Source organism: Chrysemys picta, chromosome 13 (genome assembly GCF_011386835.1).
Source record: "Chrysemys picta bellii isolate R12L10 chromosome 13, ASM1138683v2, whole genome shotgun sequence".
Classification (NCBI taxonomy): Eukaryota; Metazoa; Chordata; order Testudines; family Emydidae; genus Chrysemys; species Chrysemys picta.
In genome coordinates, this window is record NC_088803.1 from 25355254 (window position 1) to 25372360 (window position 17107).

Here is a 17107-nt window from a genome sequence, read left to right on the forward strand (position 1 = left end):
TACAAACCTGAAGCTAATCAGGGCTTAAAGGCTATGGTGCAAAGTTCTGTATAAATGACACTAGCTAGACAGCTTTGCCTTCACCCTGCAGTTAGATGGGCTCAGGCTACAGGGACCTTTTCAATAAGGCATTTTCCAAAGCAGACTCTGAGTGGTGCCTGCCATTTTTCTGCACACAGAAAATGTGGATTTGTGTGTGTAAAGCTGTGTCTGTGCATTCACTCTGGACACTTAGAGGCCTACTAACTGCATGCATGCAAATGTAGTTTGCACATCCAAATCTGAGTTTTTGTACACACACGCCTTTGCAAGAGCAATTTTAGAGGCTGCGTTCAAAAACATGGCTGTAAGAAGAGTGTGTGTATGAACCGTGTGAGACAAAGTTTATGCTCCCATAGTACGCTCCACTTTTTGGATTAATCTGAACATTTTAAATAACAATTTGGGATTTATGACAGGGTATATTGGTACCTGTCTTATAAAAGGAGACTCAAAGACCTTGGCTTGTTTAGCCTAAACAAAAGAAGGCTGAGGAGAGATATGATTGCTCTCTATAAATATATCAGAGGGATAAATACCGGGTGGGGGGAGAGAAATTATTTAAACTCATACCAATGTGGACACAAGAACAAATGGATATAAACTGGCCATCAGGAAGTTTAGACTTTAAATTAGATGAAGGTTTCTAACCATCAGAGGAGTGAAGTTCTGGAACAGCCTTCCAAGGGGAGCAGTGGGGGCAAAAGACATATCTGGCTTCAAGACTAAGCTTGATAAGTTTATGTAGGAGATGGTATAGCCTAATTTTGGCAATTAATTGATCTTTGACTATTAGCGGTAAATATGCCCAATGACCTGTGATAGGGTGGGATCTGAGTTACTACAGAGAATTCTTTCCTGGGTGTCTAGCTGGTGAGTCTTGCCCACATGCTCAGGGTTTAGCTGATCACCATATTTGGGGTTGGGAAGGAATTTTCTTCCAGGGCTGATTGGCAGAAGCCCTGGGGGGGTTTTCACCTTCCTCTGCAGCTTGGGGCACGGGTCACTTGCTGGAGGATTCTCTGCACCTTGAAGTCTTTAAACAATGATGTAAACGTCAATAGCTCAGACATAGATTAGGGGTTTATTACAGGAGTGGGTGGGTGAGATTCTGTGGCCTGCGTTGTGCAGGAGGTCAGACTAGACGATCATCATGGTCCCTTCTGACCTTAAAGTCTATGAATCTATGAATCTATAAGAGCAGGGCCTGAGGCTCTGAAACCATACCCCTCCCCCAGGCTTTCCCCTAGTTATCAACGTATTGACATTTTTCCTAAGGACAATTCTCCCACTGAGCCAAAGACCCGCTGGGGCCCAGCCACCAGAAGGTTGTGCATGCATTAGGTGAATGTTAGGTTCATATTAAGGTAAAGGGCTCAAAATGGATTTCACCATCCTCCCAGTGAACAGATTTCCATGATGATTAGCAAGATGTTGGAGGGGCTCCAGGCGTGGGGAAAGGTTTAAGTGAGGGCTCAGAGAGTTATTCATGAAAGTACTTTGGAGGCTTTATAGCAGGGATCTCAAACTCAAATTACCTCAAGGGCCACATGAGGACTAGTACATTGGCTTGAGGGCCACATGATTGAAACCTTTTCATACAACGATACAAAAGAATAGTCAAAAATGAACAACTACAGCTAAGTGAGACCTGTGGGGGCCTGCTGAACATAGCATGGCTCGCCTGCCCCGTCAGCTACTCTGGAGGCACCAAGAGGGATTTGATCTGAAAGGGAAAATGGAGAGCCTGGGCAAGACACTTGGCTTTCACCTCCTGAATCTAGGATTTAAAGCCAAACTGATGTTACATGATATGAGTTTGCTGGTCTCAGCTTAGGCTCTGGTGGTCTAGTCTCTTGTGACTCCTGTCTGTTGATTTAAAGGTAGTCTAAGGCTCTGGGGTCAGAGGTATGGCAACATGTGCAGGATGCTGTCCCTGAGACTCCCCCAGCTCTGAGCACCTGGGCTGGGGTTAAAGGCAAAGAGGACACTAGCTTCCACAAGGTGATGTTCTGTTGTAACCGTTCCTGTGGGGGAAGAGCCGCCTAGTTCATGTTGTACACAAAAGAATGACAATGCTGAAGGGGAAGGCAGCAGCCAGCTGCAGTTTGTAGGCGGGGAGCATGTGCAGTGTGTGAGCACACGTCTTGTAACAGGAGGCAGGAGGTGCTGTCCTGAAAGTGTGCGGGATAGAGGCACGTTGATCTGATTCAAGTAAACAAAACCACCCAACCGCCACCCTGAAGAGAACTTCCCACCCAAATCGCTCATCCCACAGCACTGCAACCTTCCACCTTCAGCAGACAGCAGCTAAAGCAGAATGCCAAACCACCTCACTCAAACAGCAAAACACGCCCCCTTCCTGCCCCTATTCCAACCCCTTCCCCAAATCCCCGCCCCAGCCCCACCTCCTCCCCTGAGTGCGCCACATTCCGGCTTCCCCCACCCCTTCGGAGCATGCAAACAGCTGTTTGGCAGCAGGAAGCGCTGGGAGATAAGTGGAGGAGCGGGGATGTGGTGTGCTCAGGGGGGAGGAGGAGGAGGAGGTGAGGCGGGTGGAGGAGGGGAGCTTGGCTGCTGGTGGGTGCAGAGCACCCACTAATTTTTCCCCGTGGGTGCTCCAGCTCCAGAGCACCCAGAGTCGGCACCTATGGCAGGCCACAGGAAATAACTCAGCAGGCCGCATGTTTGAGACCCCTGCTTTATAGGAAGGGTCTTTACTCTTTTGTGTCTTCTTTGCTGTATTTCTGCAGGCCCCTCACATGCCCCGAGTCCTACCATGTTTACGATGTTTTGTAAATGTTTGCAATGTGGGTATAACTTGTATAGCAGCAGCTACATCAAAGACAGTGTTTCTCTTAGAGAGACTGAAGAACAGACTTTAGTGGTGATATGGTCAGTATCGCAAAAAGAATTGCACCACAGCTGACAATAAGCGTTTCACAAAAAACTTACATGGGGTGGGAAGTTAGGGTACCTACTGAAGATCTGGGGAAGAGTGAGCGCAAGCCCATCCTGCTCTAAAGGCCCCTCCCAAGCCTAAGGGGAGGAGCCACTGAACCAAGTTCTCAACTGAAGTTGGGGGACAACTAATGAACAGGGGACAGGAGTGAGGGTCATAGGGTCAAAAGTAGGGAGCTGGAAGGGAATACCAAGCAGAGAATCCCAGACAGCGCCCACTGCTCCTCGAAGGCTTCCAGTGACCAGTGGATGCAGCCCAGAGGAACTCTGCCCAGATACATGATCTGACGGAGGAGCAGAAATAGGTCCCACAGTCGCAAAGGACCTTCCTCCTCCTGGTATGGTGGATGGCGACCTTGGCCAGTGCCAGGAGGAGGTTGATGAGGAGGTCTCATGACTTTGTGGGGCCATGGATGGGGTGAGCGTAGATCAGGAGGTGCGGGGAAAAGTGCAACCAGAACCTGAGGAGAAGGTTCTGGAGGAGCCGGAAAAGGGGCTGCAGTCTGGTAAACTCCAGGTAGACGTGCACCAGGGTCTCCCTCATGCCGCAGAAGGGACAGGTGTCGGGGAGGGGGTGAAGAACCGTTCAAGGTACATGCCCCTGCTCTTGGCTCCATGAAGGAGCTGCCAGCTGATATCCCGGGCAGACTGTGGCACCAAGGTGGAATACCAGACTGGCCCAGCGAGGTTGGGGCAGCTGAGCAGGAAGGATGGGGTGGTGGAGCCACAAGACAGACGGGGCTCTAAGATGTTTTTCCTTGGGGTGTCTGGAAGGTCCCAACCCCTATGGTACCTTGCAGGGAGCCCTAATTTTCTTCCTGGCTGTTGCTGAGGCCAGTAGAGGGAGGCTGCTCCCCAGCCCCCGAGCTACCGTCTTGCCCGCTCAGTGCCCGCACAGCGCGGCGCGCGGCTCTGACTGCCGGGAGGAAATTCCCCCTCGCAGCCCAGCCAGAGAAGGGGTCGCTGTTGCCTTGAGGATCCCACTGCCCCTCTGGCTCCCGTCTCCGCCTTTTGTTCCCAGACCGTGCGCGTCACCGTCTCGGCGGCTGCTGGGCGGAGACATCCAGACGGAGCAGCGCTGCCGCCGGCGCAGGAAGCATCCCCGTGGCGTGGCAAAGGGACGCGCTTAGGGCCACCGGGCGCTGATTACAGCCCAGCACGCAGCCGGTTCCCGGGCGCAGCAGGGACCAGCGCGCCGATCCCAAGCGTCCGGCTAGCGGGGCGCGCCGCAGCTCCCGGAGCAAGCCGCGGAGCTCCCGGGCCGGCGCTGCGATCCCTGGCGCGCCCAGAGGGATGCGCGCCTTCAGCCCGAGGCTCCGGGGCCGGTGAGCAGCGCGCAGCCGGCATGGAAGCGGCCGAGGCGGAGCCGAGTCAGCCCGTCAGCCCGGCCCCAGCGCCGCCGCCTGAGAAGAAGAAGCTGCAGCGGGCGCCATCCCCGGCCAGACCCAAGGATGTGCCCGGTTGGTCCCTGGCCAAGAGCCGGCGCGGCAGCCACCCCGGCTCGCCGGCCTCGCTCTGCGGGAAGCAGGGCGCGGGACCCGGGAACTCGCGGCGGCCGGGTGGGGGCAAAGACGGGCGGCCCGAGAAGAAGGGGAAGCAGCCGCAGCCCGCCGGGGGCCGGGGCTCCGGGAAGGGGGCTCCGGGCCGGGCCGGGGCCAAGGCGAAGGGGCGGTGCCGGGGGCCAGCCGGGGAGGAGCCGCCGCCCCCCCTGAGCCTGACGGACAGCAGCTCGGAGGGCTCGGACTGCAGCGCCTCGGAGGAGGCCAAGCTGCTCTCGCTGGAGCTGGGGCTCAGCGGCAGCGACCCCGAGTCCCCGGCCCTGCTCTCCGGCCAGGGCATCTCGCCGCCGCCCGACGAGCCTTCCGCCGCCTCCATGGCCAGCAGCCGCCTGCAGCTCAGCACCTCGCTGGCCTTCTCCGACCTCACCGAGGAGCTGCTGGACGCGGGGCAGGAGGGCCTGGCGCGGGAGCTGGAGGAGTTGCGCTCCGAGAACGACTATCTCAAGGTGCGGGGCTGGCCGGGCGCGGGGCAGGGGGCACGCAGGGCCACGGGGCGTGGCAGGGCTCGGAGCGGACCTGGCGCAGGGAGTTGCTGGAGCGGTATCGGGGCCGGACGGCAGGCGGGCGGGGGGTTTGGGTCACTGTCCGGGGCAGGAGGACCGGGCACGTCGGGGGTTGTTAGGTGCTGGGGAGGGTGGGTGTCACTCGGGCTCCAGCTGTGTTGTGCCCCGGCCTCTCGCTTCTCCCGCCCCCAAAGGCCAGCTGTGCCGGGGCGGGGCACGGCCCTGGGCGGGGAGCGGCTGCGGAGCCGTTAGATTTGTGTTTGGGTGATGTGAGGTTCATCGCTTGTCAGCCGCAGCCCTGGCTCGGAGGGCGGCCGGGCCGGGCTGTGTCCAGGCCCCCTGCCGAGCAGCGGGCTAGTGCTCCAGGAGGAGGCTGGTCTGAGAGCAGCGGGCACGGCTCGGTGGCTGTGGAAGCCCGGCTCAGGGGCTGCCTGGAGCTCGGTGTTGTAGGAAAGTCCATAAAGAGGCTGCCAGGTACAGCTGCTAGAGGGAGCAGCAGGGTCTGTACAGATCACTGTGGGGTGCTGGCCTGGGGGACAGGCTCCGGGTCTGGTTCACTAGCCCCATACTGTCCCCCTGCCTTACTGCTCACTATATGCATTGCCTCTGGCCTTGCCCCATTTGCAGAGGTGCAGTTTGCCCCAGCCTGGTTTAAAAGCTGTGGATTACTGGTTTAGACTCAGTTCATGCAAAGCCAAATAAAGTAGTAGGGTGGCTTTTTTTTTTTTTTTTTTTTTTTTTGAAAGTACATTGGCAGGAAGTCAGGGCTTCAGGCAGACAGGCCCTTTCAGTATTCTGATACAGAACTGCTGCAGATATTCAAAGTTGTCATGGCAATGTAACAACATTTCCTAGACCTTAGAAACAAACAATGACATGTTAAAAATTCTGCTCAAAGCTCATTAGACCTGTGACTTGGGAGATTTCTCAGCTCTGGAAAAGGATCACCATCCTTAACCAAATGTGGCTCTGCCCACTTGCCTGTGTGGTGGAGGTGTAATGCTTAACAGCTGATGTAGAAATGGGGTTGGGGCTGGTCAGTATGGAATAAGGTCTGCCAGATGTTCTGGCTCACGCTGCCACTCTGCCATCCCTGTCTGCTCACAGGAACAGAGCAAAGCAAGTGTGATGCTCTTGCAGTACACCCATTGCCACCGTGAAACACAATGACTGGTTCACCTAGCACGTGTTGATGCTGTTGGCCTCATTTTGGGGAACAGATTTTCCAAATCATTTACTTTTCCATTAGTTCTTTCTCATGTGTGCTGTCAGCATGGCGCCCGCGTGTGCCTCGGGGCCATTTTCCAGGCCTGTGGCTTTGCTATCTAATTCATTAACACGTGAAACAGGATGGAGGGCTTGGTGTTTGGGAATGGGATAAAGGAGCTTTTACCTGTAGGGAACTGGTCTGAATCCAGGCTGGGACAATGAGCAAAGTTCTCTGTGATGCACAGGTTGAGTATTGCTGGAGAGTACAGGAAAATCTGTAGCTGTGACTGTACTTTAAAGAAAAGTACAGGAAAATGGGACTAAGTGGGCTGCAGGTACCTTCCACCCCCCAAATGTGCCTAGGCGATGTGGTGTTGGATGAGATATACATAGTCATCTCTGTAATCTGGAGAGCCACGTCACAGCAGGAGTGGGTTCAGAAAGGTGATTTTTATTCTTTGACACCTGCTGGTGCTGAGGATTCAGGTTGGAAGACAGGGCAGTTCTCAGATGCGGAGGCCAAAAGATTGCAAGTGTGTTGGGATTTCAGCTCTGAGATGAGCACTGTGCAGAAGTAACACACTTGGGGATGCTTCCCGAGGCCTTTTGTCCATTAGCAAAGCTCTTGTTCACAGCTGGAGCCCAAACTCCTACCAGGATTAGTAGGAGGAGCTTTAGGGCTTTGATTTACTGTCTGTTAGAAAATACAGATGAGAATCCTCCAGTTTCCCAGGAATGTATTTGAAAACTATTCTGTCTATCCAGCTTAAATAATTACACATCCCTGTGATCCCTTTCTGGTGACAATGTGCATATGTAGCATGGTTACACATCTTACTAGACGCTGGCAGGATTCAATCCTACTGGTTATAAAATGAGAAACGGGGATTCAACTTGAGGCCCATGGCAATGCCAGGGTGACAATTACAGCACCCTATCCCCTTTGCCACCCCTGCTGCTGGGAAGGAAGAGGGGCTGGGTTTCTACTGGGGTGAATTTCTCCCGGCTGGAGACTTCATCTTTTATATTCATACTCTAGAGCCCAGCTATGCTGCTGCTCATACCTTTCCAAAGTGCAGTAGAGTGAGACTGATCTAATTCTGCAGAGGCATTGCTGTCTGCAGACTCAGGAAGTCAGCGCCGTGTTGATTTCAGGTGGGTCACCTTTGGAAGGTTTGCTTTGCAACCATGGGGACGAGACACTTTTTTGTTTAAAATGGGAGAGCTGAAATTCTGAAGAAGTTGTTAAGTTAGGCACTCACCAAGCAGAACTTTCATCTTGGGACTGGTGGATGGATTTTTTCAAGCCCTCGTGTATAGTACGATTCCTGCATTTCTGTAGCTGAATACATAGTAGGCTGTATAATAGTACAGCAATATTTCCTGACGTTAGGGAAGAGCTCCCAAGTGGATGAGTGATGCTCTGCTACAGTACTACACGTGGAGTGTGGCAAAGTGTCAGTAGTTCTGATCACACCAGTTATAAGCAGCTTATTTCAGGTTCCTTTCCTGAACCCTCAACCTGGGGCTGCGGAGTAGTACACTGTGCTCCAGCTGGTTAGAAATCACAGACAGACATGCCCTCCTGTGCACTGCAAAAGAAAACAAGTTGCTGTGTGAATTCTGCACAGTTTTCACATGGGGGTACGTGAATAACGATGTGGTGGAGTGCGACCCTGGGAACCACTTGATAAAATTGGCTCCAAATTGAAAGAAGCGTTCATAGATTGCTAGGTTTTAAGGCCAGAAAGGATCATTATGATCATCGAGTGAGTCTGAGCTTCTGAATAAGACAGTCCAAAGAATCTCTCCCAGTGTTTTTTGCAGCTAGCCTACAATGTCTGGTTGAGCTAGAGCTTCTCCTGACTCAAGTTCATCCTTCTTGGTTATTGATAAATCAGTATTTTCATGAGGCCTAGAAAATAAGTGAAGTCCAAATGCTTTGTCTTCGGCATGCTGTGTGTTTCCACCAAAAGCAGGTATTAAAGAAAGAGATTCCTGAGGAGGAGGTCCTTCCTTGTCCCATTTCTGACTGCCCAAGTAGAGCATGTCTATGTGAGCATTATGCACAGTATATTTATGAGCATCAAAGTATAAACACTTCCAGCAAAGTGCAGCTTCATATAAGTTAGCCAGTTGGTGTTGCCTCCCACCTTGGCTATGATTATAAAAAGTGCCTGTTTAAATGGAAAACAAATAAACCAATTCCAACCCTCACCCTTTCCTCTCTGCTGCACATGTATCCTTGGGACACAGGGTTTTTCAAAGACTAAGAGGGCAAATTTTTGTGGGAGTTCCTTGCTAAAATATTGGCAGCGCTGGAAGGGATCTCTGTGCTGCGCCGAAGCTGCTGGCTCTTGGGGTCTGGGATGTTGTCTAATCTTTAGTAAGATAGGTTAAAACCAGAATCGCTTAGATTCCCAACCACATCCAAACGTTCAGGGTTTGGCTAAAGTGAGATCCAGAAGCAAAGTGCCACTAAGGCCTTGGCTACACTCGCGGATTCACAGCGCTGCTGCGGCAGCGCTGTGAAGCGCGAGTGTAGTTGCGCCGCCAGCGCTGCGAGAGCTCTCTCACAGCGCTGCAAGTACTCCACCTCTCCGAGGGGAATAGCTTGCAGCGCTGCGAGCGTGCGTGCAGCGCTGCAGGCGCTAATTACACTGGCACTTTACAGCGCTGCACTCGCTGCGCTCAGGGGGGGGTGTTTTTTCACACCCCTGAGCGCAGCAAGTGCAGTGCTGTGAATTGCCAGTGTAGCCAAGGCCTAAGGTTTGGTTTTGCACAAACACATCAGTTCTGCTCAGCTCTGTGCTTGTGACTGGATAGATAATAATTCGTATCTTGTATGGGGGAGGACCAGGAACATGCACAAGGTCTTTAAAATGACCCTATTTGAAGTTGTGTGCGTCCCGGTCTGTGCTGTATTATCCCAGAAGTGCAGTGCGATTTGTACAATTGGACAGAAGCTAGTCACTGAAACCTCTAAACCCGACTGCTGATACCTCTTCCTCTCTCAGATCAGGAATATTGGAGGGAGAGGTCTGCTCCCCTCTGGCTTCTACTGTAGATATGTGTGGGAGCTCTGTTGTGTGCACTTGCCCTGACCCTCCTCAGCCATCGGGATTCTATTAAAAGCATTTCCCCTAAGAGACAACAGAATTCATGTTCAGATTGTGAGCTCTTCAACTGGAGGAGCTGTGCCTTTAAGAGCCCCACCAGCTGCCTTGTTGTCACCCAGCAGTGTGGTGAGCAGGACCCCCGAATCCCTGCTAAGCAAAATGGAAAATGTGAGATGTGATACGGCAGCAGCTGCGGAGGGATGTGAAGACAAAGAATGGGGACTGGAGATCTAGTTTGGAATGAGGGAAGGGCAAAGCCTTCAGACCAATCCCTGTTCAGACAGAAAAGGGTCATGCTACAAACATTAACAGATGGACTGAGACCTGCTACAGCCCAGGGCTCTAAACCTGACTCTGCTCATCCCAGAATTAGGCTTGTTAGCGCCCCTCCCCCCCTCCAATAACCTTGGCCAGTTGGTTTGTATTGTCATGCGCCGCCCCCCCCCTTTTTTTTTGTACGTGAACAGTTCGTGCTGGGCTCTGGTTGATGATGTTTTGTGTTCTCACCTAATGGAACGGGCCAGGAGGGAACAGGAGATGCCAACAAAATGTGTTGATGAGCTTCTGCCAATAGGCCCCTCTCCTGCAGAAGTGCCCAGGCTTTGTTGGCAACATGACAGGACCCCCAAGGCTGCTGCTAGTTTTTGTTAATGGGATCAGATTGCTACCGCTCCCATCTTAAAACATGGCCTTGTGGCCCCAGGAGACTATAGGTCCCAGCATGTCTCTGCTCGCATCAAGGTGGAGGGTTGCATTCTGGGACCTGTCACCTCTGCAGGCTACTCACTTGCCATCCTGCAGAGGAGAGTGCCTGCTGCTCTGCTGTAGAACACCGGGTGCATGTGGCCACCCCAGTCATCAGTGCTCTCTGTAGCTAGTGCTTTGTGGAATATCCTGCTAGTTGTGTGTGATCTGAATGCGGAGTGTGAGGAAAGAGACTTTGCGGCCCCTTTTTATTTTTGAAATGTTGCATGTTTGAGTTAGCATTGATCGAAGCTCTCAGCTGTTTGGCTGTTAATTTATGGGGGCAAGCGTAAAGCTGTGAATTGTTTGTTTTTTTTCCCCTTAACACATTTTAATCTCTGCTGAGCTGTCTGCTGGCTGCTGGCAAGATGCAGTGGGGAGTGGGGTGTTGCAGCACTTGAGAATCTCTTCTTCCAGGTTGCCGTGTGCAGAAGACACAGTCCAGCCTTTCATTATTGCACATCAGTGTAAAACAGATGTGCTGTATCTGGTTATTTGCCCAGCGCAGTGGAGGAGGAGCCTGGGTTTACAGACTCTCTGGTTTCCAGAGCTAGATCAGAATAGCTACTGCTTTTCAAAAATACTTATTGTGTTTTCACAGCACAGGAATACATACCGCACCTGAACAACAATCCCAGCAGAGATGTGGCTAGGTTACATCATACCATTCTCCCCCCCCCCCCCCCCACCTGCCCCATCTTGTATTACAGGGCTGAAATGAATGGTGCCAACCTGGCACCAATCTATTGCTTTTGTATTGCAAAAACCAATACGTTGCCATCACTATTAAGGGGCAGAAAAGGGGAACACTCTGGAGGATCTGGCCAAGATTTTCAAGAGCAATTAGTGATTTTGAGGTCCCAACTTGAGCGGGTTTAAAGGGGCCTGATTTTCAGAGGTTGGGTGTCAGCACTTAGAAACTCAGGACCTTTTGAGGCCCTTATTTCTTCTGAAAATCTTGGCCTTAGATCCCGGGGGGGAAATCCTGCCCCATTGAAGTCAATGGCAAATTGTGCCTTGACTTGCCTGGAGCCAGGATTTGGCCCTAGACTTGTGAGGAGCCCAGAACTGATCAGTCTGGGGAGGAGCTGGGGAGAGAATGAGAGCAGGCAGAGGAGAGGGCGGGGATAGGGGCTGATCTTCCTTATCATCACTCTTCCAGGTATGTCTCAGAACCACCAGCATAAATAACAGCCGTTCTCCTGCAGCACACTGCTGTGCCCCACCATTTGCTCTGTGGGCAGAAGACTACAGGTCCTTCCTGGAGCAATGGCAGTTGGCTAGCAGCCTGGCTTGTGTTGGCGTTGAAAGCTTGTGCCCTCTGTGGTAAGCCAGGCTTCATTCACCCTAGGGTGACCAGATAGCAAGTGTGAAAAATTGGGATGGGGGTGGAGGGGTAATAGGAGCCCATATATATATAAAAAAAAAGCCCCAAATATCGGGACTGTCTCTATAAAATCGGGACATCTGGTCACCCTAATTCCCCCACTCAGGCAGCCTCGGGGATTCTGGGGCACAATCCCTGGGTGGTTGCTCTTAGGGTGACCAGATGTCCTGATTTTATAGGGACAGTCCTGATTTTTGGGTCTTTTTCTTACATAAGTTCCTATTACCCCCCACCCCCGTCCCGATTTTTCACATTTGCTGTCTGGTCACCCTAGTTGCTCTTGGCTCTCCTGTCTGTGCAGCCCCCTGGTGAAAGCCGGCTTCACTCACTGCTGCTGCTGGTTGGCTGCCACAGCTCAGACTGACTTGGTGAAATACATCAATCGTTGCACCCTTTGGGTGGGGCTGAGGATTCTGAGTTTTTGTCTGAGCCTGTGCTTTGTAGCCGATCTTATCCCAGCCTCCGGCTGGTGGAGGTGTCCTTGTGCTGTGCGGGGACCCAGAGCTCAGGCCTGTTCCAGCAGAGTAGGATGCTGTGCTGGGGCTGGAGGTCAGCTGTGTCTGCTGGGGTCAGGGGCCCCAGGAGTTTGGGATACAGCATGGCATGGGGTCTGGAAGCCTCGGCAGCTTCCTTCTTACTAATTCCCAGTGGAAATCCCCATCTCATTTTCTCTGGTAAGTTATAGCGTGATCCCCTCCTCTGGCACTAATTGAAAGCTGCTGCTTTTGTTCTTTAATCTCAGAGGAAATGTCGCCTTGTCATTCCTGGCTAGTAATCCCCATTTTACAAGGAGAGATCACAGTGACACAGCACTGCCATCCTGCTTCAGATCCGTGGGGCTTCTAGCCTAAGACCCAGCTCTGACTGGGGCTGGTACCAGACGCTTTGGGGGAAAGTGTGAATGGACCTAGTGCACACTTAGCTAAACATATACACAAGCTTCTGCTCCTATTATTGTTGCCATCTCTTGTTTTCTCTCCCTTCCCCCCTCCCCATTGTGTCTTGTCCTTATTTAGACTGCAAGCTCCTTAGTGCAAAGACTGTCTTCTATTGTATGTTGTCCAGCATCCAGTGAGACTGGGCCTCAGTCCTGCCTGGAGGGTCTGCATCCTACTGTCATCAGTAGTAATAAATTATATTGTAACAGGCTCATGAGAGAGTTTTTCCCCTAATTCCAGGCAGGTAATAGTTAGCTTATGCCTTGAAGCAGGAGGTTTGATATCCTTTATGTATTTTCATCCTAACTAGCATAACAGCAGGTGATATTCTCATTATCCATACAACGGTCTGATGTCTTTTGACTCCTACTAAGCTCTCTGTCTCAATATTTTGTGCCAGTAAGTCTCACACATTAATTATGCATTGTATTAAAAAATTCCTTTTACCAGTTTTAAGTTTGCTCTGTACTTGCAAATACCTAAGCATATGTATAACCACTGGTTATGAGTAGTTCCATTAAATTCAATGGTCAAAATCCTGTTGACTTCTGCAGAGCCGAGATTTCATGCGGTGGGTCTATTCACAAGAGTAAAGTCATGCACATGCGTAAGTGTTTGCAGGGTTGGAACCTAAGTCTTTCTATGCCTGTCATCAGTTTTGTTGCTGTTCTCTGGACCTTTGCCACTTGTGCGCCTTCCTGAGACAGGGTGACCAGAACTGGAATGCAGTAGATACAGCAAGGCTGCAGCATTGCTTTTATAGAGGGATGTAGTATGTCCAATGTGATCCCTAACCCTTTCTCAGATACTTCGTTTGTTCATTGAGTTGCCCAAAGGGATGCCAAGGGACTTTTCCTGAGTGGTGGTACTTAATGTGCAGCCCATCCCTGGAGATGATCATGCAGCTCTCCCTGCTATCACCTTGAGTTTCATCTGCTGTTGTATTTTTCAGTTTTTAGGGCTTTCTGAATTTCCTCCCAATCTCTTCTCTACTCTTGACACAAAATTATTTGTCATCTGCAAATTTTACCTCGCCATTCAACTCTTTTTGCATATAATCAATACATCAATTAGAGAACAGATTGTGGGGACCACTGTTAACCTCCTTCCAGTCTAAAAATGAACAGTTGGTTTCTGTTGTTTTTCTCTTAACCAATTTCTAATTCATCACAGAACTTTAGCTTCATCCCATGGCTACTCTGGGCTTGTCTATGCTATCACAGCCCAGCTGTGCCTCTGTAGTGTTTCATTGTGGACACGCCCTGTGCTGACAGGAGGGGTTCTCCCATCGGGGTAGGTAATCCCCCTTCCCAAGAGGGGGTAGCTAGGTCGACCTAGCACTTTCTACATCCGGGGTTAGGTCGGCAGGGGGGTGGATTTTTCACACCTCTGAGCAATGTATCTGGGTTGACCTAACTTTTCAGGCCTTAATTTCCTGAATTCTCTGGGGTTCTCTGTAAAGCTTATTGGAGGTCTAAGTAGTATGTCGTCTGGTTCTCCTTTAGCCACCTTTTTGGCTGACTCCCACAAGAATTCTAGCAGGTTGGATTTTCCTCTGCAGAAACAGCTCATTTTCCCTTTGGATCTTGGTCCCTTAGGTGTTTTAAATAAGGCTCCTGGGACTTCCCAGGTTCACCTCAGCACTTTTTCCAAAGGCAAGTGACTTTACTGATAGAATTCATACTTCCTTGGGTAGCTCAGCTATTTCAGTCGTAAGTTTCTCTAGACCTCTTGGGTATGTTGGGCTGGGAGACTTCTTGCTCTCTAGTTATCTTGTTCCAGCATCTCTTGACAGCTGATGGTACTTCACATTAGTTACCTGAAGAGTAGTTTTGGGGGAGGTATCTACCCAATATGTGTTGAGGTGAATACTGAGGCAAAGGAGTCATTTAGCTTTTTTATTATCCTCACCCTTCTGGATGGGTGCCTGAGGTCCCGCTGACTCAGGCTTCCTGCTTCTGATATGCTTGTCATTTGTATTCATGTCTCTGCTTATCTGCTCTTCCGATTGATTCCCTCTTTGCCCTCCTATTTTCCAGCTGCATCTCACTTGTCCTAGTTTATGGCACTTTGTGTTGGTGATACTTGACCTGAAGTCTCAATTTTTGAAGGATCTCTTCCAGCTGTTGTTCCCTGCCATTCACCCAGCCTCTGGTTTTGGTTGATTTGTTTTTTTTAGTTTTGTCTCCCTTCTTACTTTAGGGCTGTGCTGTGCTTAGCCCTGGCCCCTCCTAAAACACACAAATGAAAAAAAGCGGCAAGCACCATTTGCCTTTGCAGACTGCTGTTCAAGTGAACACTTCAGCTCTGCAGGAATGTCTGGCTTGGCCCCGTGCACAGTCGCCGTGGTTTGCCCGGCCCTCCCTTTGACCATCTCCTCATTGGGAAGTCGTTCCTTACATTCAGGCTAAAACCTCCCGTTTGTAATGTCTCCCCATAGCTCCTTATTAAAAGCCTGTTGTGTCACTGCAAATAACTGCTCTCCCTCCAGGGCGTGGGCAGCCTTCACTAACTGGAGGTGGTCAGCATGTTCCCCTCCCCCATCATTGGCACTTAGCCAAGCTGTGCTGCACCCAGTGAACCCCTCCATTCATGGGAATCAATTCCTCCAGCCCCCGGGGAGACTTGTGTGGCTTTTCTCTGAACTCTCTTCAATTTGTCAGCATTTTTCTGGCCTCTAATTCTAATCCATTTATTATGGTTTAGAGCAGTGGTTCTCAACCTGTTTACCATTGTGGGCTGCATAAGCATAAGTGTTATGTGGGCCGCATCCACACACACTCTCTCTCTCTCTCTCTATATATAGATAGATAGATATACACATACATACATACATGCTACCTATATGGCCCTGAAGATGTCACATGGGTTGTCGCTGTGTGCTGATTGAGCTGCGAGTGGAGAACCACTGGTTTAGAGGAACAGTTTGCCGCGAAGGGAATGAGCCATCCATGTAACATGCAGAGCCACAACTTGGAATTACGTGGCCTTGCTGCTGTGGTTGCAGAACAGCCGATGGATTTGTTAGCATCAGGAACACAGGCTGATTCCAAGTGCAGCCTGTCTGTTTCCCCTCCCGCTCCCTCCTTGCCCCCAACCAACCCTGGAGCTCAAGACCAGGACAAGGCAGGGTCCTTGGTTGCCTTGTGCAAACATATCTGCTGGGTCAGCTGTGCTGTCTGGTAGGGTAGCCTGAATAAGAAGGGCTTGGGACTTGGTGGCTGTGTTTCGTCCAGGCAGCTCTTTAGAGCTCTGATGAGGAGATGGCCACGTTTTCTTGGTACAGTTGATGTCATCCTGGAGGTAAATATGTAAACATGAGTATTTTTTAAAGCACAGAGTTTCTGACAGTTTCTGCTGAATTAAAAAACCCACAAAAATTTGAGCCCTTGATTTGGTGTGAACCTTCCAGTGGTAAAGTCAATGCTGCCTACCTGAGTCTGCAGAAAGCCTGACACACTAATGCTGAGAGGTGGGAACTGTACAGCATTCACCTGTTCATCGCTACTGGGGCAGAGCTGCAGGGTGTGTGTATGTGTGTGTGTGTGGGGGGTGTTTGAAGGGAAGTTAGGTGGAATAAAATCAGCCTGTTTCCTAAATCTGCTGATTTTTCTGCACTTCACCTCCAGGGGCCATTGTGTGCATGGGGAGGAGGAGGAGCTCCCCATGTCAGCAGCTGCATGGGATGCAAACAGCCTCTCTGGCTTGTCCTAGTGAGGCATACAATGAAGACTAGCCGCTGTGATGCGATTGAAGTTGTTTTACATAGTTAACATTCAGTAAACCAGCATTACCCTGCTTCAGCCCCCAATTCACTCCCCTTCCATCCGGATTTTATATGCTGATAGTCTCAGTAGCCCCGGCAGTTACAGATTGGTGCTTACCCCTGGTTGGAAACTGGATGAGTTTGAAGCGCACAGAGTGAGAGCCAACCCGATATGCTAACTAACAGTGCTCAGCGGCCACTAAAATCAGGTCAGAATTGAAGTAGGTGGCGTGTGGGAAAGTCAGGCTGGTGATCCGAATGATTGTGGCTGGGGCTGTAATACGCCATGACTTTCTGGGGTTATAAATGAACACTAGGCACCACTGGGAATCGGAGAGCTTTCCTTTCTAGCCCTGGACTGCACAAGACTCTGGTCCTTAAATGGTCCCTCAGGCTAGCAGTTCTATTTTGGCACTGGTCCAGGACTTAATATATAAAGTCCAGGCTCTTGGACCAGTGTAATTTTCTCTCGCTGGACGCCTCTCTCGAATTCGATATATCTCCATTTGCTCGGAGTCCCTGAGCCAGTCTGCGTGGCTGTGCTCGTTCATAGCGAAATCAGTCTGAATTAATTTGTTGATAAAAGGTTTCCGGAGATGCTAGATTGAATGCTCCACTGAAATCCAGATTGAATATGCCTGCTTTCCTCGCTGCTTCCAAGCAGTTTGTCATTTTTATTTTTAAACCAATCAAATTTCCTGGGCAAGATCTGTCCTTTATAAGCTCGGGGTTGGCTGCACATGGGTGTGTTATGCCCTAGAGGTGAAACCTTGGCTCCATTGGGTCTGTTTATACTGCAATTAAAAACCCGCCTGTGCCAGCTGACTTGGGCTCGTGGGGCTCTGGCTAAGGGGCTGTTTAATTGCAGTGGAGATGTTTGGG

At 50.8% G+C, this 17107-nt stretch overlaps 1 protein-coding gene across 2 annotated transcripts in view; it reads left to right on the forward strand.

Annotated features, from left to right (window-relative positions):
• Window positions 1–4040: 4040 nt before the first annotated feature.
• MTCL2 (microtubule crosslinking factor 2) overlaps window positions 4041–17107 on the forward strand; it is an 85865-nt gene continuing 72798 nt past the window's right edge. Inside the window, exon 1 of one of the 2 annotated variants that reach the window (XM_005295425.5) lies at window positions 4041–5005. In XM_005295425.5, the coding sequence (XP_005295482.3) occupies window positions 4346–5005 (660 nt within the window). In that variant the 5' untranslated portion in view covers window positions 4041–4345. The remainder of the gene's footprint in view (window positions 5006–17107) is intronic. The other variant, XM_005295424.5, reaches the window with a different exon arrangement.